Genomic DNA, 24,659 nt, shown 5'->3' on the forward strand with positions numbered 1-24,659 from the left:
GGGAGGGGATACACACACATACACACACACATACACATACACACACAGCTAGCCAGTGTCTAAGCCTGGATTTGAACTGAGGTCTTTCTAACTCCAGGACCAGTCCTCTATCCACAGCATGCTGGTATCTGCTTTTATGGAGCTCATTTGATATAGGGTGTAGGAAAAAAAAGCAACACAAATAAACTACAGTGCAAAATTGAAGGTGGTAAATGGATCATCAGATTTCGAGCTGGAAACAAACATGAGGAGGCAGAAAATCATAGGATGCATACAGAGATCATAGGATCATAGACTTAAAGCAACAAAGGATCTTAAAGATCCTTTAATGCCGCACCTTGCAGATGTAAGCAAAATGAGAGCAGAGGACTTGGGCGACTCATTCAAGGTCATGCAGGTAGTATGTGACTGAGTCAGTATTTGAAGTGTTTCTCTGACTCCAAACACAGAACTTTGCCCCCCTCTGTGGATGGTAAGGAATGCAATTTGGCTGGAGAATAGAGTACATACAGAGGAACAGGGAATGAAAAGGTTAAAAAGGTAGGTTGAAGGCTGAATGAGAGCCTTAAAGACTAGCTCAAAGAGTCTGAACTTCATCCTTCAGGCAATAGGAAACCATTGAAAGAAATCTGGCAACGTGTGTAAGGTGGTTGGATATGAGGGAATGGAAAGGACATTGGATAAGAGGATATGGTAATAAAGTCAAGGTACAAGGTGATGGATGATGACATTCTAGAACAGGGTGGTGGCTGTAAGAGTAGAAAAAAGGACATAAGTAAAAGCAATTGTGGAGACAGAATTGAAGGCACTTGGCAATCACTTCCAATTATGTTCTGGTCTGAGCAAGGAACAATGTCATCTGTGGGTTCCTGAGAGAGGGGCTGGAGAAGGGAAACATCAGATGTGGGATGAATGCTGGCTGAGGGCCAAGACAAGAAGATCAAAGCCAAAGGAAGGGGGCAGAGAAGATACACACAGAGAAATAGAAGTAAAAAAAGAGACAGCCACCTAAGAAAGCTGGAGCTGGCTCTGGGCAACCTCTAAGATCAAACACTGCTCCTCCACAAAATCTTATGGGCATTGAGATAATTAATAAGCATTTAGTCCTGTCACAAAACAACAAGGTTGCTTTCTTCTTCCTTCTGTTTCCCTTCCCTGCATCATTGATCCTTTCCCCTACTCTCTCCTTGGGTACTTCCCAGCATTCATCCATGAGGCTCAAATCCCACTGTTGGTGCTTCCTACCTGTGTTACTTTGGGAAAGTCATTTGATCTCCCTGGGTCTCAGTTTCCCCATTTGTAAAATGATGGGGTTGGACTTGGACCAGATGGTCTCTGAGGTCCCTCCCAGCTCTAAATCTTTTATTCTATCATTTCTCACTTTCATACATCTTCTGTTTCTTCCTCCTCACCCTTCCTTCCCATTCATCTACAAACATGTTCAGGCCAATCCAGCCTTTAAAATAGCCTTCTCTTCATTCTTCTAGCCCATCCAGAGAGGGAACCACTTATTTCTCCCCTTCATTACTAAACTTCTTGAAAAAGTTGCTAATAACTCCAGTTTCTCAATGCCTTCTCTTCTTTCAACTCCTTGCACCCTGCTTTCTTTTGTCTCTGCCATTTCACTGGGACTTCCTTCTCTAAGATCCATAATAACTTAATCAACAAGCATTTATAAAGTGCCTCCTGTGTTTCAGGCACTGTCCTAGGCAGTGGGGATATAACAAGATACTGCACATAAAAGTTCCTGCCCTCAAGGAGCTTATCCATTAACCCTAATAGCCCCTTTGCATCTTTTGACATTTTTGACCACACCTTCCAACAAGACATTGTCTTCTCTCCTTCCTGAGCTTCGGAAACACATCTGATTTTACCTCCCTACTATTACTTCTCTGATTCTTCCCTTTCTTCCCAGCCTTTCCACGTGGATGCTCCTTGAGGGTCTGTCTCTGGTCGGCTTCTCCTTTCCATGTTTATTTGTTCTTTTCAGCCTTTCTTTCTTCCAGCTTCTGGCCGGTTCCTCTCTCAGGTCACTCCTCCCTCCAGTTTTGTCCAGCTGTCAGTTTATCTTCCATGTCACCTCTCTAGTCAACAAACTTTAGTCACTCTCCAGAATCTCAAATATAAAATTTTCTTGCATTCAAAGCCCTTCATAACTTGGTCCCTTCCTGCCTTTCCAGTCTTATGCCTTACCTCCTTCCCTTCTCCCTATACTCTGTGAACCAGTGACAGCAGCCTCTTGCTTCTGGAACAACATACTCCACTTCCCAGCTTTAGTGCATTTCATTGGCTGTCCCCCATGCCAGGAATACTCTTTCATTTTTACCTCTTGGCTCCCTTAAGTCAATTTTTTTTCAGTTGTGTCTGACTCTTCGTGACCCCATTTGGGGTTTTCTTGGCAAAGATACTGGAGTGGTTTGCCATTTTATTCTCCAGCTCATTTTACAGATGAAAAAATAGGGTAAACAGGGGTAAGTGACTTGCCTAGGGTCACACAGCAAGTAAGCATCTGAGGCTGGATTTTAACTTAGTAAGGGGAGCCTTCCTGACTCCAGGACTGGTGCTCTAACCACTGAATCACTGATCTGCTCCTTGGCTTCCTTCAGTTTCCAGCTAAAATCTCACCTTCTGCAAGAAGACTTTCCCAATCCCCTTTAATATAAATGCCTTCCATCTGCTAATTATCTCCAGTTTATCTTGTCTATATCTTGTTTGTATGCAATTGCTGGCAGGCTGTCTGTCCCCCACCCCGCCCCCAAGACTCTAGGGTCCTTGAGAGCCGGACTGTCCTTTGCCTTTCTTTATATTACCAGTGCTTAACGTAGGGTCTGGCACACAGTAGGACTTTATATATGCTTGTGGACTTTCCCTAGCCATTCCCATGGCTCCGTCACTACACAGCTGACTTCCAAATCTAAAAGTGATGTCCTTACCTCTCCTCTGAGCTCTGTACCTACATTATCATGATGATTAGAGCACCTGCACCTGATCATGTCATTAGTACCTCAAATTTGCCATGTCCCGAGATGAGCTCATTATTTTTCACCCTAAACTTTCTTGGTCTCCTTCTGGCTTCATAATTATTTTCTTCATTATCACCATCCACCAATGCATTGCAGTGGAATGAGAAATTGGTCTTAGTCAAAAGACCCAGGTTCGGATGTCGCCTCCAGAGCTTCCCACTTGCACAATTGTGGGTGAATCACTTAACCTTACTGGGCCTCAGCTTCCTCGTTTGTAAAAGTAGAGAACTGGATACATTGATCTCTGCGATCGTCTCCATTTACCAGTCTATGATCCTAATATCATATGACTTCTGAGTTATTTTCCAGATCTCAGTCTTACGACCCTTTTAGGCTGTGTGGGTGTGCAGCTTTGGGGATGACAGTGACCATAAACCTGGATGAGCTCTCATGTTACTTCGAACTCAAGGTCTATGATTCTATGGCCTTTGACTCTTCCCTGTCCCCCGTCTCTCCTCTCCAATTACCTACCCGACAAATCCTCCTGATTCCATAGCATCCATCCCACTTAAAGTGAGTGATTCTAAGAGTATCTTTTCCTATCAGCCTCAGATTACCAACAAATATATAATTCCATTTTTAAAAGTTTTTCTCACCATAATCTTAAGCAACAGAGATAGATACCTGCAGCCAGCATCTAGGTGAGGTATCAGCAACCTTTCCAAAGGTGTTGCACTATGGTTCTGAGCTCTATTTTTCTGACATAAGAATGTTGGCAGACTATCACTAAGTGAACTACTTAGATTTCTTGGGAGAGAAGGAGCTGAGGAAGAGCCAGTGATAGATGGTTTTAAGTATGAATGAGAGAAGACAGTCCCTATTAAGTATGAATTAAAGGGCACTAGAGAGTTCTTCCAAAACCTTGAAAAATTGCTCACATATTCTTTATTTGACATATTTCCTGACATTCTATTAATTAGAAATTCAGTTGGATTAGTTAGCACCCTTTTAAAAGAATGCAGATATTCCCAGACTAGCTTTCATTTTATTCGAAAAATATTTATTAAATGAGGCAGCTATTTGCTAGTCACTGAGGATATAAAGTCAAAATAAAACAGCTGCCTCCAGCAGCTTACATTTTTCTAGGAGATACATCATGTACACAAATAAATAAGTGAATAATATATGCAGAAAAATAAAATAATAGTAAGAGGGCCAGAACACTAACTCTTGGGGAGATCAGGGAAAGGCTCATGTGGGAAAGGACATCTGAGTTAAGGGAAGTCAGGAATTCCATGATGTGGAGGTGAGGAGGGTATATATTTCAAACAAAAAGATCATGAGCAAAAATGAATGGGAGCAGAACAAGGAAAACCATATACAGGAAATAGCAAATAGGTCAGTTGTCAGCCAGGTAGCACAGTGGATAGAGTGCTGGCCCTGGAGTCAGAAGGACCTGAGTTCAAATCTGGCTTCAAACACTTACTAGCTGTGTGACTCTGGTCAAATCACTTAACCCTGTTTGCCTCAGTTCCCTTATCTGTAAAGTGATCTGGAGAAGTAAATGGCAAACTACTCCAGTATCTTTGCCAAGAAAACCCCAAATAGGGTCATGGAAAGTTAGACAGGACTGAAAAATAACGCAACAAAATTGAGCTACTATGAAGCAGAATAATAGAAGCAGTTAGGTAGTGAAGTGGGTAGGGTGTTAGACCTGGAGTCAGGAAGACCTGAGTTCAAATCCAGCTGTAGACAGTCCGTAATTATATAGCCCTGGGCAAGTCACTTATCTGCCTCAGTGTCCTCATTTGTAACATGGAGATAAAATAGCTCCTACCTTCCAGGGTTGTCATAAACAACATAAAATATTTGTGAAGTGCTTTGCAAATTTTAAAGCACAGTATAAATGCTATATTATTATTAAATAAGACTGGAAAGATAAGTGGAGACTAGATTATGGAGGGCTTTAAATGCCAGACTGTGAAGTTTGTATTTTATCCTAGAGTCAGTAGGGAGTCATTGGTGATTTTTGAGTAAGGGAGGTGACTCGATCAGATCCATGGTTTATGAATGTCAATTTGAGCACTCTGTGAAGAAGAGGTTGTACGTGTGTGTCGGGGCAGGGGCGGGGGGGAGGCTAGAGGGAAGGAGACCATTTGGACGTTGTTATAATAGTCCAGACAAAGACTGAAAAAAGTCTGAATAAATCTAGGGGTTGCAGGACAGCGGAGAAGGAAGAAAATGAACAGACGTTGTGGAGGCTGAATTAACAAAGCCTGACACCTCAGTATGCATTAGAGAGGGTGTAGCGAGAAACAGACTGGATCTAGAATCAAAGCTCTGAAATTCTGCTCTGTTCCTTTACCTGTGGGACGTTAAGAGACCCTGGGCCTCAGGTTCTTCACCTGCAGAATGACAGAAAGGGATCAGATGATCTCAGAGGTCCCTTCATACTCCAAATCCAGTTTTCTATGATCCTCTTTTTGCTATTCCTCCTGCTACCACCCTAACAGGCTCTCATTACCACCTACCTGGACTATTGCAACCAAGCCTCCTAACGAGCCTTCCCAGCTGCACTCTCCCCTACAATCCATCCTTCCCACCACTGTAAGAAGAAGCTTTCTTATGAATAAAGATGGGACTCAGCAATGATCAAGACATTTCTCTGCTCACAAGTCTTCTATTGTCAACCAAGTAACATGCAATTTCCTGGGCCTGGCGTTCAAAGCTCTGCACCACTTAGCTCTATTACGGTAATGGTCCCCAAACAGGTCACAGTATTGAGGTTACATTCTCTATTACTGAAATAATAGGAAATTTTATAGTTCTCTTTTATAAAAACCTATAATATGATAAAATAAAACAACATGACATAATATGATATAATATATGACACAACATGACACAACTATGTAATATAAGTAATATAATATAATTAATATAATATAATAGGTCTCTTCTGATTCAAGACTCTGGTCTCCAACAAGTCATAGGAAATGAATCAAGAGGGGAATAGCTGTTTCTTTATGAATAGGACAAGACCTTTTTGATTGTTAACTGAGTCCTTTGCCATCAAACCTTGGAATGTAGATAAGGTCACTTTGCCGAGCCCTCAGTGGGAGGTGCTGAGAAACATCCTCTAGTCCTAATAAGAAGGCATGTGGCAAGTACTATGTAATTTTGTTTTATTGGAGTAAATATATAGGGCTTTATCCAGGTCAGCCAGAGTCTATACCTATAACCTTATTTCAATTTTTTTTTCTCTCTATTCTTTTCTATTCAGACATGAAAAAGACCTGTAGCAGGCTTTGGGGGCTGCTCTGAACTAACTCTCTCCTTTTATGAAGGATGGGTCATTGGGAAGCTTAAAAGGTCTCTGGCTGTAGCTGTGGCAGAAGCTGATTGAAGACAGTTGTTTTGGAACATGGAGGAGTAAACAGAAATCTTTCTGGTCTCACTCTCTCTATCTCTCTGTCTCTGTCTCTCTGACTCTCTCTCTCTCTCTCTCTCTCTGTCTCTCTTCCCATCCCCTCACCCTTCTCTCTTTCCCTCTTTTTTCATTTCTACTAGGAGTTGGGAATTTCATGTGACCTTATGTCCAGGTAGACACTATTGATTCAATAACATCTATTAGTACCTTTCAATTCTCTTTCCAAGAATAATTGTGTCATCTTTTTAGGATTATGGTTAAACATTCTACTTTTGTTTCATAGGAATCGTTGTTCATAGAGGTGCGTATTTATTACTGAACTTAATAGTCCCCCCTTAAAATCTGTGACCTTGGTAACATCTTTGTTAGAGTGTTAATCATTTCCTTTGATTGTGCTGATAATTCCCATTAAATTTTTCTTTCTCTTGAGCAAAATTATGCATAAATTTTGTGGGGTTTAGCTTTCCCAGGCATGCACATGTCTACTGCCTAGATTCCAAAACAGCCAGTCCCAAATAAATCTGGGGTGCAGACTACTAGATAATGTTTCTCTCCTCCACTGATACTCATCCTGTTGAATGAATCGAATTGTAAACAAATTTCTATGTGTAGTGAGCATCTTTTCTTTAAACGTATGATTATATTTATATATTATTCCATTGCCTTGTTAATGTAATAGAGTCAGGAAGAGGTACAATTTATTCTGTGATCACACTAACATTTCAGTGCAACATGGAACTGTGGAACAAAACCCACCAGCATAAAAGGGCAAAGCCTCAGGGAAGCAGATTGCTTCAGATAGTCATATTCTGATAGCTACGGAAACCCTGCTGGTCTCCCTTCCTAATTGCCATAAGAAACACTAATTTGAAATATCTGCTCCAGCTCTCAGCTTCTCATTCCTGTCTCAATGCTTTGAATTTATTAGTCTCAAGAAACTCTGGCTCCTGCCTGGGCCTGGCCACTGGTTTATAAGAAGTGGCATCATACAGTGGACTTGGGAGTCTGCACATTTGAATTTGAATCTTATCTCTGAAATTTGCTGTGTAACCATAAGCAAGTTACTCAGTCTTTATATCTGTTTCCTCACATGTAGAATTTGGAATTCTCTCTTTCCTTTCATCACAGGGAAGCTGTGAGTTAAGTGTTTTACAAATCTTAAATTATTATTTATGTATATGAGTTATGATTATTAATATGTGACATATTAACATATAACAGAACACCCTGGAAGGCAGTGGTGCAATGGAAAGATCCTTACGGTGGATTTCACCGTATTTTGAGACTTTTAGAAGGGAAAGAGGAAGGAGGAGAGAAGGAATATGGTAGTATAGAAAGATGCAAGAAGGGGGTGGAACTTGCTATTTCTCATAGTTAGGGCCTGAAAAGATACAGACATGGAGGACGGAGCGGGAAGAACAGACATCAGATGAACATTGTCACAGTAAACTGACAAAGGAAGGCTTAAAACACATGCACAGTTTGTGATGATAATAGAACAAACTCAACAGGGAAACAAGGGGGGATAGGAGGCCACGTAGAAGGGGAATAATGCCCAGGAATAGTCATAAGTAAAACAGATGTCCTGATTCTGATGGGAGAATTAAAGGGAGCGAAGAAAAGAGCTAATACAATACGATGCTTTAAGCTGTCTCTTAGACGTTTGGGAAATGGATGAACAAATTGTGTTATATGAATGTAATGGAATATTATTATTTAGTAAGAAAAAGGATTCTTGGGGCAGCTGGGTGGCACAGTGAATAGAGCACTGGCCCTGGAGTCAGGAGGACCTGAGTTCAAATTTGACCTCAGATACTTGACAAACTTACTGTGTGACCCTGGGCAAGTCATTTAACCCCGATTGCCTGCCCTTCCCCCTCCAGAAAGAAAAAAAAAGAACAAGAATTCTTTTTCTGTAACAAATATTATTATTCTTTAAGAAATGGTGAAAGAGACAATAGAGAATCCTAGGTAGTAGAAACTGAAACAGAGTAAAATGAGAAGATCCACAAAACATTTTTATACAAGGACAGCAATGTTACTAAGAAAAACAGCTTCGAAAAACTTAAAAAGACTGATTGAATCAATATGACCAATGAGGTTTCCAGAGATTATATGATGAAACTCATTACCTACTTTCAAACAAGGATGTGATGGCCACATGGTACAGAAACATACATTTTGGGACATGACTAATGTGTGGATTTGTTTTATTTAACTATGCTATTTGTAACAAGGCTGTTATTTTCTTTCTTTTGGTTTTTAATTTGGTAGAGGAAAGTTCAGAGGAGGGTTAGTAATATTGATGTCGATTAAGAAAAGACCATTGAAAATTTTTATACTAAAATTTTATACTAAAAAAAGGATGGAAAAGGTTTTTGTTTTTTTAATGATAAAAAATGAAGTTATGAGAGGTTTTGGTTTGTGGGTTTTTTATGTCTTTCTGTAGGTTGCAGGCAATGTTGAAGACTGATACACTCTAGAGGATTTTAAGAGAATGTTGTCACATGACAATAAATCACTCTGGGGATGAGGAATGGTATTATATAGACGTGAATATATGTAGGTGGAGTCAGGTTAGAAAAGCAAGAGAGAGGATAGTCATAAAGTTTTGAAACATTACAACTTAGAAGAGACCTTAAGAGATCCCATTGGAAAGGTTTTGAAACTGTAAATCATAGCTCAGGTCATCTCCGAATAGTTGTCTGCCTGGAATAGCCCAGCTATCCAAGGTAATTCAAGACCAATGAAGACACTTGCTGCTGTATTAGAAAAGCATAAAACTCAGCTACATAAAAAGGTAGCTTCCCTCCCCATTGCCACCCCATTTCTTGTCACAATTTCATGTTGCAGAGAGGAAATAAGGAAACAAACATTTATGTAGTGCTTACTATATGCTAGGCACTGTGCTAAGCACTTTTCACAAAGATTATCTCATTGATCCTCACAATAATCCTGTAAGGTAGATACTGTTATTATTCCCATTTTACATTTGAGGAAACTGGGGCATACAGAGGTTAAGTGACTTGTCTAGGTCAATGTAAATGTCTGAGACTAGATTTGAACTCAGGTCTTCCTGACTACAGGTCCAGTGCTCTATCTGCTCTACTACCAGCTTCCTCTAACAGGGGAAATAAAGGAAGACAAAACAGAAAACGTTAATCTTCTTAATTTTAGAATATGAGGCCATATGACCTGTCTCCAGCTACAAAAATGCAACTTCAGTTGTTTGCCAAAGCCCATCCAGGAAGATCTATAACTCATTTACCAACAGTGCTTCTTCCACAAAACAATACAACCCTCTTTATTTAAGAAGTCAGTGAGTATGTCTGGGATTCATTATGAAGCCTGCTTTAATTCCAACCTAAAGTTTGGAGACAGTCTACAAAGCCCTTAGGATGCTGATACCCAAGATTCTTAAGGATGTATTGCCTTTTTGGAAACAACAAACATTTAAAGAAGCATTAGATTGCCAACCAGCTCCTGGATGGGCATATCAAAAATCAAGAGAAAGATTTATAACCACTTCAATTGATTCTGGGGAGCTTTGCAGTGTCAATGATTATGATTCAAAGCAGTAACTCGTTAAACAAGATTAATATATTTTTATACATTGGATTCATTTCTTAATATTTCCTAAACCCTTTCACATCTATCCATTCTTTATAATAAAAAATAAAAATTGAGAAGGGAAAATAAGTCTGGCAAAAACAATTAAAACATAAATAGATGCCTGGTACTATCTTTAATATTCCACACCCACAGCCCTCCACTACTGAAAAGGAGTGAGAGAGGTGTACTTTCTGAACTCTTCTTAAAGTCAAGCTTAATCATTATAATTAGAGAGTAATCCGTTTCCTGTTTTGCTCTTTCCATTTACCTCCTTGTTATCATTGCATATATTGTTTTCCTGGTTCTTATTTTCTTCTGCATCTATTAAGGCAGCTAAAAAGGAGTCTCCAGCAAAATTTTTTGCCACCAAAAGAACTAACACCTTAAAATCTACAAACAAGAATAACGGAAGCCTCCTCCTTTTTTCCTCTTTCTTCTTTTTCCTACTCCTCCTTCCCCCTTCTACCCTTTTCTCCTCCCCACCCCCTCTCCATCCCTCACACTCTTGAGCTCTTGAGATCAGCAAGATTCTCTATAGCAAATTTAGGCATTTTACAAAGCAGCAGTATGGTCTGGGGTGGGAAACGTACTAGCAATTCATCTTACCTCACATTAACATCAGATTCATCCATCACAGGAAATAGGCATGGGGAAGCTGGTTTTCAGTGCCCACAGAAGGTATCTGGTCCTGCAATGGAAAAAAAAAACATGATGCTTGAAGACCAAAAAGCTCTCTAGACAGAGAGGCAGTAGGTTGTACTGGAAAGAGCTTTCCTAGGCTTGGGTTCAAGTGTTGGCTTTGCTACCTAGCCAGGGTAGGAAATTCTTGGGTTCCACGACCAATCTGCTTTCCTCTACATAACACTTTGCTCCTCAGGAGGGGACAGGGTCCTGAATATGTAATCAGAAAAACAGGGTTTGAGACTAACCAGCTCAATGATTCCTAACTTTTTTCCAGTTTACATTTCTTTTATGACATGCTTTACACATCTCCTGCGCGGTCCCACGTCTATAATGTGCTCCAGCCAAGTCACACCCACTGAGGGTACTCAAATTCAGTTATTCAGGGGCCAAAACTTTCCCTGATTTGAAGGTGTACAACAGCGCAAGCCTTTGTTTCAGGGAGAAGGTTAAAAGGATGAGTCTTTGTTTCAGGGAGAAGCTTGGGGTTATTAAAAGAGCTCTCCAGTATCCTCCAAGGCAATGCAGTCTGTTCTCTTCCCTCTGACATTTAGAGAGCAATTAAATGTTTGTAAGACACTTTACATATATTATCTCACTCGATCCTCACAACAGCCCTGTGGAATAGATGCTAAGGTCTTTTATTACCATTTTATAAATGAGAAAACTGAGGCTCGGGGGGTTAAGTGACTTGATCACAGTCACACAGACAGTGGGCAAAAATAGAGGGATTGAAACTCAGGTTTACTTCATTACAAGTTTCTATATAATCAATCAATCTATCAAAAAATCAACAAAGATTTATTAACAAAGCTTTTTAAAAAATTTTAAAAAGCAATTTATGAACAGCTGTTAAAAGCTACTAGATAACTGTACTGCGTGCTAAGGACACAAAGAAGCAAAAACATTCCCTGTCTTCACAGACCTTTTATCTAAACAGGGGAGACAACATGTACATAAATAAGCACAAAGAAGATCTGAACAGACTAGATGGGAAGTAGGATTAGAGGGAGAAGGCATTAGCTTTTGGAGGGGAAAAGTGCTCCTGTGGAAAAGCAGGTGCGTCATTTGTGCTTGCTGCCCTTAGGGGGCACAGTGGATAAGGGACAGACCTAGTGTCAAGAACTGAATTCAAATCCAACATCAGACACTTACTAGCTGTGTGACCCTGGGCAAGTCAGTTACACTTAACTATTTGCCTCAGTTTCCTTATCTGTAAAAGGACCTAGAGAAAGAAATGGCAAATCACTCTACTATTCCTGCCAAGAAAACCCCAAATGGGGTCATGAAGATTTAAACACAAATGAAATGACTGAGCAAAACTTCCCAAGAGAGTTAAAAGGCTAAAACTAAAATAATTTGTAAAGTACAAAGTGTTATGTGTAATTTTTATTAGAAATGACAAGAGGTGGTGAGCTTAGTTCTTAATATAAAAGGAGACGTATAATCAGTCAATCAAAATCATTGACTGAGTATTCACTTTCAGATAGGTACTGGGCTAAGTACTAGATTACTAAAATGAAGTCAAAACAGTCCCTGGACTCAGGAGGAAGCAGAAGATAAGGTCACAGATTTAGACTTAGGGCTGGTTTGATCCTTACTATATGCACAGTTCCCTCATTTTACAGCAGAGGATCTTGGGAACCAGAGGGTTTATTTAAGTGACTTGCCTAAAGTTCCATGAATAAGTGGCAGAATTAGAAACTGGACTCTGGTCTTTTATCTCCAAGTTTATCCAAAGGAATCCTGAACTGAAAACTTCATTAAGGTGCTTACCTACTCAAACCCAATTGGCTAAAGAGGCAGGCATTCCAGTTAAGTTTATAACTGACTAGGCATTTAGATTTTGTTGAATTTGCATTTATTAAGAACCTACTATTAGCAATGGGCTGTATTCAGTGTGAGATATATACAAAGAAGGATACAAGAGAAAGTGGAGCCAAGTTGGTGAAGAAAAGGCAAGCCGAGTGCTTCCAAATTCCCCTCCAAACAACTTTAAATAATGCCTCATAATAATGTCTGGAGCAGCAAAACCTACAAAACGGTAGGGTGAAACAATCTTCCAGCCCAAGACACCTTAAAAGGTCGGCAGGAAAGGTGTATCACACCAGAGTTAGCGTGGAGAGCAGGGTATAGAAGGGCAGGTAGGTGCCCAGAAAATCGAGAACAGGGCTGGGGACAACTGAATTAACAGAGACAGTGATTGCTTCCAGAGGTTTCAGTACGCAGACAGAGGGTCAGAAGGAAAATATAAGAGTCTTTTTTCTGTCACTGAATACAGGACTCTGTTGCATTGTTCATATTATGATCCAGATTGCAATCTCAGGGCAACTGGGCACATCATAGCTTGTGTTCACAAGGGAGTGGGAACCTTGGTCACAGTTTCAGGGCAGAAAAGAATTCTTGTGGTCACTCACAGACCAAAGCCCAGGCCAGAGGAATAGTAAACACATGTCTCCTTAGATCATTCCACCTTGAAGAACTGAAAGCTTACAGACCCTCAGAACTAGCTCTGAAAACAGCTGAACAAAAAAAACAAAACCTTGGAACAGGGCTCCCTCTACCCCCGAAGGAGAGCTCAACTTTAATATAAAATTAAGTCAAGAAGTAGGAGGGGGAAAATGAGCAAACAACAACAAAAAAGAACGTGAGGATAGAAGTTACTAAGGTGACAGGGAAGACCAAAACACAAACTCAGAAGAAGACAACAAAGTCAAAACTGCTACATCCAAAGCCTCAAAGAAAAATATTAATTGTTCTCAGTCCATGGAAGAGCTCAAAAAGGATTTTAAAAATTAAATAAGACAGGTATAGGAAAAAATGGGGGGAAATGATAATGATGCAAGAAAATCATGAAAAAAGAGTCAACAGCTCGGTAAAGAAGACACAAAAAATACTATAGAAAATAATGCCTTAAAAAACAGGCTAAACAAAAAGAGGCACAAGAATTCAATGAAGAGAAGAATATCTTAAAAAGTAGAAGTGACCAAATGGAAAAAGATATACAAAAATTCATGGAATAGAACTCCTTAAAAAGCAAAATTGGACAAATGGCAAAGAAGGTACAAATGCTCAGTGAAGAAAATGATTCTTTAAAAATTAGAATGAGGCAAGTGGAAGCCAATGACCCTACAAGATATCAAGAGACAATAAAATGAAATCAAAAGAATGAAAAAATAGAAAAAAATGTGAAATATCTCACTTGAAAAACAATCAACGGGCAGCTAGGTGGCACAGTGAATAGAGCACCAGGCCTGAAGTCAGGAAGACCTTAGTTCAAATGTGGCCTCAGATCCTTAACACTTACTAGATGTGTGATCTTGGGCAAGTCACTTAACTCCAATTGCTCTGCCTTCCCCCCTTCAAAAAGACTAAAAAAGAAAAGAAAAATAAATAAACAAGAAAATAGATTGAGAACAGATAATTTTAAAATTATTGTTAAAAGCCATAATAAAAAAAAGAACCTAGACATCATTTTTCAAGAAATTATCAAGGAAAACTGCCCTGATATCCTAGAACAAGAGGACAAAATAGAAATAGAAAAGTCTACCATCACTTTTTGAAAGAGACCTCAAAATAAAAACTCCCAGGAATGTTACGGCCAAATGCCAGAGCTCCAAGGTCAAGGAGAAAATATTGCAAGCAGCTAGAAAGAAATAATTCAAATCATGAAACCAGTCAGGAAAATGAAAGATTTAGCAACTTCTACATTAAAGCATCAGAGGGCTTGGAATATGATATTTTTGAAGACAAAAGAGCTAGGATTACAACCAAGAATCACCTACCCAGCAAAACTGAGCATAATCTCTTCAGAAGAAAACAATGGATGTTTTATGAAATAGAGTATTTTCAAGCACTCTTGATGAAAAAATAAGAGCTGAATAGAAAAGCTGACTTTCAAATACAAGATGCAAGAGAAGTATGAAAAGCAAAAAGGAAAGATAAATCATAAGGGACTCAGTAAGGTTAAACTGTTTATATTCCTGCATGAGAAGATGATACTTACAACTCCTAAGAACTTTCTCATTATCAAGGTAGTTAGAAAGAATGCACATCTACAGAGCATACAAGTGTGACTTGAATATGATGGAATGATATCATCTAAAAATATAAGTAAGGGGTGAGAAAGAGGAATGCACTGGGAGAAGGGGAAAGGGAGAGGTAGAATGGAGTGGATTATCTGACATAACAGAGGCACAAAAGAGCTTTGACAGGAAAGAGGGAAATAGGGGAAGTGGGGAAGGGAACTCATGAACCTTACTCTTATTAGAATTGACTCAAAGAAGGAATAACATACATACTCAATTGGATATAGAAATCTAACATACCTTGGGGATGGAGTCAAGATGGCAAAGTAGAAGCACAAACTTTGTGTGAGCTCCCACTCCAATCATTTCCAATATATGTAAAAAAATAACTCTAAACAAATTTTTGAGCTACAGAGCCCACAAAGTGACACAGAAAAACAAATCTCCTGCTGAAGGAAGACCAGCAGGCCAACAGGAAGGGTCTAGTGCACTGAGCTGGGGGCTGAGCACAGTCTTGCATAAGCCATGTGGTTCTGGCCCTAGGGCAGCCACAATTAACAGTGGCCAGAGCAGACTTCAGGAGAGTGAATCAGCAGCTACGGTGGTTTCCAGACTTCTCAACCCATAAATGCCAAAGACAAATTAAAAGGTCAATGTGGAACTTTGTTGGAATAGGGGGACGGAAGAGTGTGGTCCAGCTCCTGCTCCTGTGGAGAGAGGTGGCAGAAGTGTGACAGCTACAGCTGCTGCCCCGAGGCTGTTTCCAGAGCTTCTGGCTTGCAAATTGTAGGGAGACCAAGCAACCATTAAGAGGGTAATTGCTCTTGCTTTAACCTACTTGGATCTGGATCACAGTCTTGGGTAGTGATCCTGGGGTGTATGGCCACTGTGCCAGAGTTTGTGGGGCTGTAGAAGGGGTGCCCTCCTAATAGCTCCAGCAGCTGTGAAAACCCCAGAGATTTGGGACAAAGCTCTCTCCATTCTGGAAGCAGAGTTCTACCATTGTAAAGAGCTCAAAAGCCAAGTAATTGGCTGGCAATATGAGTAAGCAGAGGAAGCACAAACAGACCATAGAATCCTTTTTGGGGGACAAAAAGAATAAAAGCATGGAATTAAAGGAAGACAATGAAATAGAACTCTTGCATCAAAAACTTCCAAGAAAAATATGAATTGTTTACAGGCCATGGAGGAGCTCAAGAAGGATTTTGAAAATCAAGCAAGACAAGTGGAGGAAAAATTGGGAAGAGAAATGAAAATGATGAAAGAAAACCATGAAAAGTGAGTCAACAGACTGCTAAAGGAGACCCCAAAAAATACTGAAGAAAATAACACCTTAAAAAAATAGATTAACTCAAATGGCAAAAGAGGCCCAAAAAGCCAATGAGGAAAAGAATGCTTTTAAAAAGACAAATTTACCAAATAGAAAAGGAATTTCAAATACTCACTGAAGAGAATAATTCCTTCAAAATTAGTCTGGAGCAATTGAAAGCTAATGACTTTATAAGGAATCAAGATACTATAAAACAGATCAGAACTTTGGAGCTACAGAAACCACAAAATGACACAGAGAATTTAACCTCCCACTGAGGACAGCCCAGCAGGACACCAGCGCAGTGCTCTGGGAGCCACCCCCGGCCCTGCTCGAGCCAGAGGTTTTAGCCCCAGGGCAGGCCTGACCAGCCTCCAGCTGGAGGGACTCCAGAGCACCAGCAGCTGTGGTGGTTTCCAGAATTATCAACACATAGATCCTAAGGACAAAGTGAGAGGTCAGTGCAGTGTGGACTTTGGGATCCAGTAGTTGGGAGTGCACTGGCCTTTATCCCCTGGAGGGAGAAGCTGCTGAGGGCTGTGGCACAGCCACTGCCATGTGGCAGCTTTAGCTCCTGGTCTGCAGAGTGTAGGGGTACCAAGTGGCCAGTCTGAGGGGTAATCGCTCTTGCTTTAACCTGATTGGACCTGGATTGCGGTCTAGGGTGGAGGACCTGGGGTGTGTGACCAGCTTGTCAGAGTGTGTGGAGGCTTCAGAGAGGGCACCCAACTAATACCTCCGACAGCTGAGAAAACCCCAGCATAAAAATCAGGGAGGGTATGACTTCCCTGTCTGGTAGCAGAGTCCTACTGTGGCAAAAAGCCCAAAAGTCAAGCAATTGAGTGGCAACATGACCAGGCAAAGGAAGCAAACCAAGCAGAGCAATCCAACATTAGACTCCTATTTTGGAGACAAAAAGGATCAAAGCATGAAACAGGAAGAAGACAGTGAAATCAGAACTCCTGCACCAAAAGCTTCAAAGGAAAATATGAGCTGGTTATAGGCCATAGAGGACCTTAAGAAGCAGATAAAAGAAGTGGAAGAAAAATTGGTAAGAGAAATGAGAATAATGCAAGAAAATTATGAAATGAGAGTCAACAGCCTGACTGAGAAAAATCACAGGTTAAAAAATAGACTAACTCAACTGGCAAAAGAGGCCCAAAAAGGCAATGAGGAGAAGAATGCCTTAAAAAGCTGAATTTGCCATATGGAAAAAGAATCCCAAAAGCTCAATGAGGAGAATCATTCCTTCAGAATTAGATCAGAGCAAATGGAAACTAGTGACTTTATGAGAAATCAAGATGCTGTTAAACAGATCCAAACAAATGAAAGACTAGAAGGCAATGTGAAATGTCTCATTAGAAAAACCACTGACCTGGAAAATAGATCCAGCAGAGATCATTTAAAAATTATTGGACTACCTGAAAGCCATGATCAAAGTAAGAACCTAGAAATCATCCTCCAAGGAATTCTCAAGGAAAACTGTCCTTATGTTTTAGAACCATAGGGCAAAATAGAGTTTGAAAGAATCCACCAATCACCTCCTGAAAAAGTTCCCAAAAAGAAAACTCCTAGGAATATTATAGCCAGCTTCCAAAATTCCCAGATCAAGGAGAGAATATTACAATCAGCCAGGAAGAAACAATTTGAATATTATGAGAACACAATCAGGATAACACAGGATCTGGAAGCTTCTACATTGAGGGATTAAAGGGCTTGGAATATGATATTCCGGAGGGCAAAGGAGCTGGGATTAAAACCAAGAATCACCTACCAAGCAAAACTGAGTATCATGTTTCAGGGGAAAATATGATTATTCAGTGGAATAGAGGACTTTTAAGCATTCTTGATGAAAAAACAAGAGTTGAATAGAAAATTTGACATTCAGATATAAGAAGCAAGAGAAGCATGAGAAGGTAAACAGGGAAAAGAAATCATAAGGAACTTATCAAAGTTGAACTATGAACATTCCTACATGGAAAAACAATAATTGTAACTGATGAAACTTTTCTCAATATGAAAATAGTTGAAGGGAATAGGAATAGAAATATATATATGTATATGTATGTATGTATGTCTATATAGGTGGTTATATGGGCATATGAAAACATATGTGTGTATGTGAATGTGTGTATATATGTGTACAGGTATACATAGAGAGAGGGCACAGGACCAATATAATAGGAAGAGATGATACTTAAAAAGGTGAAATTAAGAGGTGAGAGAGGAATATAATGAGAGGAGATGGGGAGAGACAGAATGGGGTAAACTATCTCCTATAGAAGAGGCAAGGGAAAATGGTTACAATGGAGGGAAAGAACAGGAAGGCAAAAGGGAATGGGTCAACCTTATTCTCATTGAATTTGGCTCAGGGAGGAAATGACATACACACTAAATAGGGTATCTCACCCTACAGGAGAGCAGGGGGGCAGGGGATGAGGGGGAGATGATGGAAGGGAGGGTAGGCTGGGGGGAGGGAAGTTGGAAGCACCCACTTTTGAAAAGGGATGGTATCAAAGTAGAGAATAGAACAAGTGGGAGGTGGGATAGGATGAAGGGAAATATAGTCAGTCTTTTACAATATATCTACTATGGTAATGTTTTGCAATTAGCTACACATGTACAACCTATACTGAATTGCTTATCTTCCCAGTAAGGGTGGGTGACAAGAGAGGAAGGGAATGAATCTGGAATTCATAGTTTTAAAATCAAATGTTTAAAGAATTATATATATATATATTATTATTAATACTATTTTACATGTAATTGGTAAATAAGATATACAGTCACTGGGGCATAGAGGTTCACCATGCCCTATTGGAAAAGTCGAAGGGGTATGGGAGAAGACATGGGAGACAGCAGATTGGAGGAGGGGATATCCTGTGGGACCACTATTTTGGGGTGGTGGGTAGGGGAAAAATGGGGAGAAAATTTGTAACTCAAAATCTGGAGGAAGTTAATGATGTAAACCAAAAGTTAATAAAGCATTTTGGGAAAAAAAACCAGATCCAATGAAAAAAATAGAAGGCAATGTGGAATATCTCATTGGAAAAACCACTGACCTGGAAAATAGATCTAGGAGAGCGAATTTAAAAATTATTGGACTACCTGAAAGCTATGATCAAAAAAAAAAAAAACCTAGACACCATTTTGCAGGAAATTATCAAGCAAAATTGTCCTGATATTCCAGAACCAGAGGGCAAAATAGGAATTTAAAGAATTCACTGATCACTTCTTGAAAAAGATCCCCCCCCCAAAAAAAAACTACTAGGAATATTATAGACAAATTCCAGAGTTCCCTGGGCAAGGAAAAAATACTACAAGCAGTCAGGAAGAAACTATTTGAGTATTGTATTTACACAATCAGGATAACACAAGACCTAGCAGCTTCTACATTAAGAGATCAAAGGGCTTGGAATATGATATTCCAGAGGTCCAAGGAACTGGGACTAAAACCAAGCATCACCTACCCAGCAAAACTGAGTATAATGTTTCAGGGGAAAATACAGTCATTCAATGAAATAGAGGATTTTCAAGCATTCTTGATGAAAAAACCAGAGCTGAACAGAAAATTTTACTTTCAAAAGAAGAAGCAAGAGAAGCTTGAGAAAAGAAAAGAAAAGAAAAAGAAATCATAAGGAACTTATTAAAGTTAAATTATTTCCATTCCTACATGGAAAATGATCATTGTAACTCATGAGACTTTTCTCAGTATGAGAAGAGTTGAAGGGAATATATGTGTGTGTGTGTATATATATATATATATATATATATATGTAGACATACATATATATTATGTATGTGTATGTAAATATATATGTGAGTGTGGGCATATATATACATGTATACATAAAGGGCACAGGATGAGTTGAATGTGAAGGGATGATACCTAAAAAATAAAATTAAGAGGTAAGAGAGGAATTATTGGGAGAAGGAGTAAGGGAGAGATAGAAGAGGGTAAATTATCTCATATAAAAGAGGCAAGAGAAAACTGTTACAATGGAGGGGAAGAGCAGGAAGGTGAAAGGGAATGGGAAAACTTTATTCTCATTGAATTTGGCTTAAGGATGGAATAACATACACACTCAATTGGGTATCTTACCCTACAGGAAAATAGTGAGGACAGGAGGGGGGATGATAGAAGGAGGGCAGAATAGGGGAGAGGGTAGTTAGAAGCAAACATTTTTGAAAAGGGATAGGGTCAAAGGAGAAAATAGAATAAGTGGGGGGTGGGATAGGATGGAGGGAAATAGTTAATCTTTCACAGTGTAACTACTATGGAAATATTTTGCATAACTACACATGTATAACCTATATTGAATTGATTATCTTCCCAGTAGGGGTGGGTGAGAAGGAAAGAAGGGAAAAATATCTGTAACTCAAAGTTTTAAAAATAAATGTTTTTTTAAATTGTTTTTTACAGGCAACTGGGAAATAAGATATACAGGCACTGGGGTATAGAAATCTATCTTGCCCTACTAGAAAGTTAGGGTGGAGGGATGGGGTAGGATATAAGACAGAACAGATTGGGGGAAGGGGTATTCAGCAGGCTTGCTATTTTGGGGTGGGGGTAAGAGAAAAAGGGGAGAAAAATTTGTAACTCAAAATCTGGTGGAAATGAATGTTAAAAACTAAAAATAAATAAATAAATTGGGGGGGGGATCTAACATACCCTACAGAAAAGTAAGAAGGGAAGAGTATGGAAGGGGGAAGGGATTGGGGAGGCAGCAGTCAGAAGCAAAGCACCTTTGAGGACCAAGAAGGTAAAAGGAAAAAGAGAGTAGAATAAACAGGGGGAATAGGATGGAGGGAATAGTAATCATAACTGTGAAAAAAATTTACAGCAAGTATCTCTGATAAAGGACTCGTTTCTCCAATAGATAGAGAACTGAGTCAAATTTATAAAAATAAGAGCCATTCTCCAATTGATAAATGGTCAAAAGATATGAACAGGCAGCTTCCAGACTAAGTAATCAAAGGTATCTATAGCAATATTAAAAAATGCTCTAAATCACTATTGATTAGAGAAATGCAAGCCAAAACAATAGAACACTTTTTACTGTAGGTGGAGTGGGATAGCTGGACACAGGTTAGATGGCTCCAATTTTGTTGGCACCATCTAAAGCATCATAGTCTGGAGCAAGTTGGACATAGGCCTTCTTCTCTCCATCGGGCCGGATCAGTGCGTTGATCTTGGCCACGTCAATGTCATACAGCTTCTTTACCGCCTGCTTGATCTGATGCTTGTTGGCCTTGACATCCACAACGAAGGGTGTGGTGTTTTTGTCCTCAATCTTCTTCATAGCAGCCTCAATAGTGAAGGGAAACTCAATGATGGCATAGTAAACATGCTTGTTTGTCCAAGGGTCACTTTTCAGAGAATATTTGGGCTGCCTTCAAAGTCTCAGTGTCTTGGGTTGCCAGAAGGTGGGGGATGTTAGGATCTTCTTTTGTGGCTATCAATACTCTTCAACATGGCCTTCTTTGCCTTCAAGGCCTTGGGCTTGGCTTCTGTTTTGGGGGAGGATGGGGGTAAAAACTTCCTTCTTTGCCTTTGGTGCCATCTTTGGGGAAAGGCTGAGGTATCTCTTTATACCTATCAGTTGGCTTATATGCCAGAAAAGGAAAGAGACATGTTGGAGGGAATGTGGGAAAATTGAGACTCTAATGCATTGTTGATGGAATTGTGAACTAATCCAACCATTCTGTAAAATAATTTGGTGCTAGGCCCAAAGGACTATAAAATCATGCATACCTTTTAACCCAGCAGTACCACTACTAGGTCTATATCCCAAAGAGATTTTAAAAAAAAGGAAAAGAAACTTTATGTACAAAAATATTTCTAGTAACTCTTTCCTGGTAGCAAAAAACTGGAAATTGAGGGGATGCCCATCAATTGGGGAATGGCTGAACAAGGTGTGGTATATAACTCTGATGCAAAACTATTTTGCTATAAGAAGTAACAAGCAGGATACTCCTAGAAAAACCTGGGAGGACTTACATGAAAAGATGCAAAGTGAAATGAGCATAACCAAGAGAAAATTTCACACAGAAACAGCAAAATTGTACAATGATCAACTGTGAACGACTTAGTTATTCTCAGCAATATAATGATCCAAACAATTCTTAAGGACTAATGACAAATGCTATCCATCACAAGAGGAAGAACTGATGGAGTCTGAATGCAGATCAAAGAATACTTTTTTTACTTGATTTTTCTTGGAACTTTTTTGTCTGTTTTCTTTCATAGCATGACTAATATGGAAACATGTATTGCATGACTACGCATGTATAACTATATCAAATTGCTTGTTTCCTCAACGAGGGGAGGGTATTGAGAGAATTTGAAACTCAAACATTTTTAAATAATGTTAAAAATAGTTTTTATATGTAGTTGGGGAAAATTAAATACCAAATAATTTTTTAAAAGAAGGATACAATAATTAAAATAATGTAACCTGACATTGACCACAAGCACAAGGGACAAATCTTTAAATTTGGGAATGTGGTGAACTGCCTGGAGACCAGGTCAGTCCCCACCCCCAGACATCTCTACTCCCTGTTGAAGTGTGCCGAGTTTCTATGCTCTCTGTGAGCATCACCAAAGTCAGCTTGCAGCAATGATAACTGACGTACAACACTTTAAAGTTGCCAAAGTACTTAATAAATACAGTGTGTTCCAAAAGTCTTAAGGACGTTTTAAGTTGTTAAAATTTTAATAACAAAACTACAAGTCTTTTGGAACAACCCATGTTCTCTTATCTGAATCTCCTCAATAACCTTGAGAGAGAAGTACCAGGGATTTTCTCACCCCCATTTTACAGATCAGGAAGCTGAGGCTCAGAGAGGTTAAGTGACTTGCTCATAGCCACACAATAGTGGGGTCTGAACCTTTGTTTTCCTGACTCCAAGTACAGTATTACATCCCCTATACCAGGTTGTTGCCACAAAACCACTTTAGGAAGTCTTCAGGGCCTCTCATGGTGGGAAAACACTAAGATTTGGGTAGGTAGGGGAGGGATGGGAAATAAGACACAGGAAAAAAAAAAAGCTTGAAAAAGAAAAAAATATGGGGCACCTAGGTGGCACAGTGAGTAAAGCGCAGGCCCTGGAGTCAGGAGGACCGGAGTTCAGTTCCTGCCTCAGACACTTAACACCACACAAAAGAACTAGCCGTGTAACCTTGGGCAAGTTACTTAACCCCAATTGCCCTCCAAAAGGCAAAAGAAAAAAAGAAAAAGAACAAAATAAACAACTGAAGAACTTTCAATGGATGAAATTGGAAAGAATCCTTGAATTCACCAAAGACAAATCCCATCTTGGACACTTATTATTTATGTTACCCTAGGAAAGTTTTTTAAAAGGACACTAAATTTAGAGCTGGAATGAACTTCAGAGGTCATCTAATCTTAACATTCTCCCATTTTACAGATGGGAAAAATGAGACACAGAGAAGTGAGAAGGGATTTGTCCAAAGTTCCCCAATCAGTAAGTGACACAGCCAGGAATACAGTCCAAGGTCATCAGATGGCCCAGGTCCTGGTTCTTCTCCTCATTTGCTATGTGACTCTCTAGACAACAGTCTCCTCATCAGCCAGATGAGCAGATCAGCCTTGATGGTTTCAAAGCCTCCTTGCAGCGCTGGCATGTTGTATTTTGAAGTCTCCAAACCCAGGCTCTTTCTACTCTCTCTATGCTTTTCTCTCGCCTCCCCCACCCCCACCCCCACCCCCAGGAGCTTTTCTACCCACTAAGCCCTAAAAATGGCTCCATATCTGCTGATTTAGGCAGATGGGTTGGGGAAGAGAACTCTTCAAACTCTACCAGAGATACATAATATTATCTCTGAAGAACTAGATCTTGCCAGTAGTGTGAGTATTGCAAAGAACCCTAGACTTGGGAGCAGTAGACCTGGGGGTGAGGTCTTAGTCACTGATGATGTAACTAGGTGAGCCTGGGTACATTGCTCCCCCTGAGTCTCAGCTTTCCGATCTGCAAAATGGGGCTAACAATGTTTTTGCTCCCAGAATCCCAGGGTCAACTGTGGAGCTCCAATGAAATAATGGAAGTGAAAGGCACTTTATTGCCAGCAAATGTTGCACAAATGTTGCCTGTTATCATTTTTCTCTGGCTATCTCCCATACTGGAATGCTCTCCATCCTCAACTCCACTTACTAACTTCCCTGCCTTCCTTTAAATCCCAGCTAAAATTTCAACAACCCTCTTAATTCTAGTGCCTTCCCTCTTTTAATTACTTCCTATTTATCTTGTATATCGCTTATTTGTATATATTTCTTTGCATGTTGTCACCCCTTGAGGAAAGGGACTGTTTCTTTTTTTTTTTGCTTTTGATTTTGGAAGGGCAGTTAGAGTTAAGTGACTTGCCCAAGATCACATGGCTAGTAAGTGTTAAGTGTCTGAGGCAGGATTTGAACTCAGGTCCTCCCGACTCTAAGGCTAGTGCTCCATTCACTGCACCACCTAGTTGACCCAAGGGACTGTCTTTTATCTCTTTTTATATCCCTAGCATGAAGCCTGGCACATAGTAGGTGCTTAATAAATATTCATTGATTCATATTATTTTTCCAAATGACCTTACAACTTTAAGGTAGCAGTTTTCAGACTCAGGAAAAATA

The 24,659-nt window shown here is 39.7% G+C and overlaps 1 protein-coding gene across 3 annotated transcripts in view; it reads right to left on the reverse strand.

Annotated features, from left to right (window-relative positions):
- HTR4 (5-hydroxytryptamine receptor 4) overlaps nt 1-24,659 on the reverse strand; it is a 94,550-nt gene that overhangs the window by 54,573 nt on the left and 15,318 nt on the right. For all 3 annotated transcript variants that reach the window (XM_069102328.1, XM_069102327.1, XM_069102326.1), the window contains exon 2: nt 10,612-10,693. In XM_069102328.1, coding sequence (XP_068958429.1) covers nt 10,612-10,637 — 26 coding nt within the window. In that variant the 5' untranslated portion in view covers nt 10,638-10,693. The remainder of the gene's footprint in view (nt 1-10,611; nt 10,694-24,659) is intronic.

Source organism: Petaurus breviceps, unplaced genomic scaffold (assembly GCF_028583685.1).
Source record: "Petaurus breviceps papuanus isolate PSGF00001 unplaced genomic scaffold, PetGlider_PUasm1.0 551, whole genome shotgun sequence".
In the NCBI taxonomy this organism is placed as follows: Eukaryota; Metazoa; Chordata; class Mammalia; order Diprotodontia; family Petauridae; genus Petaurus; species Petaurus breviceps.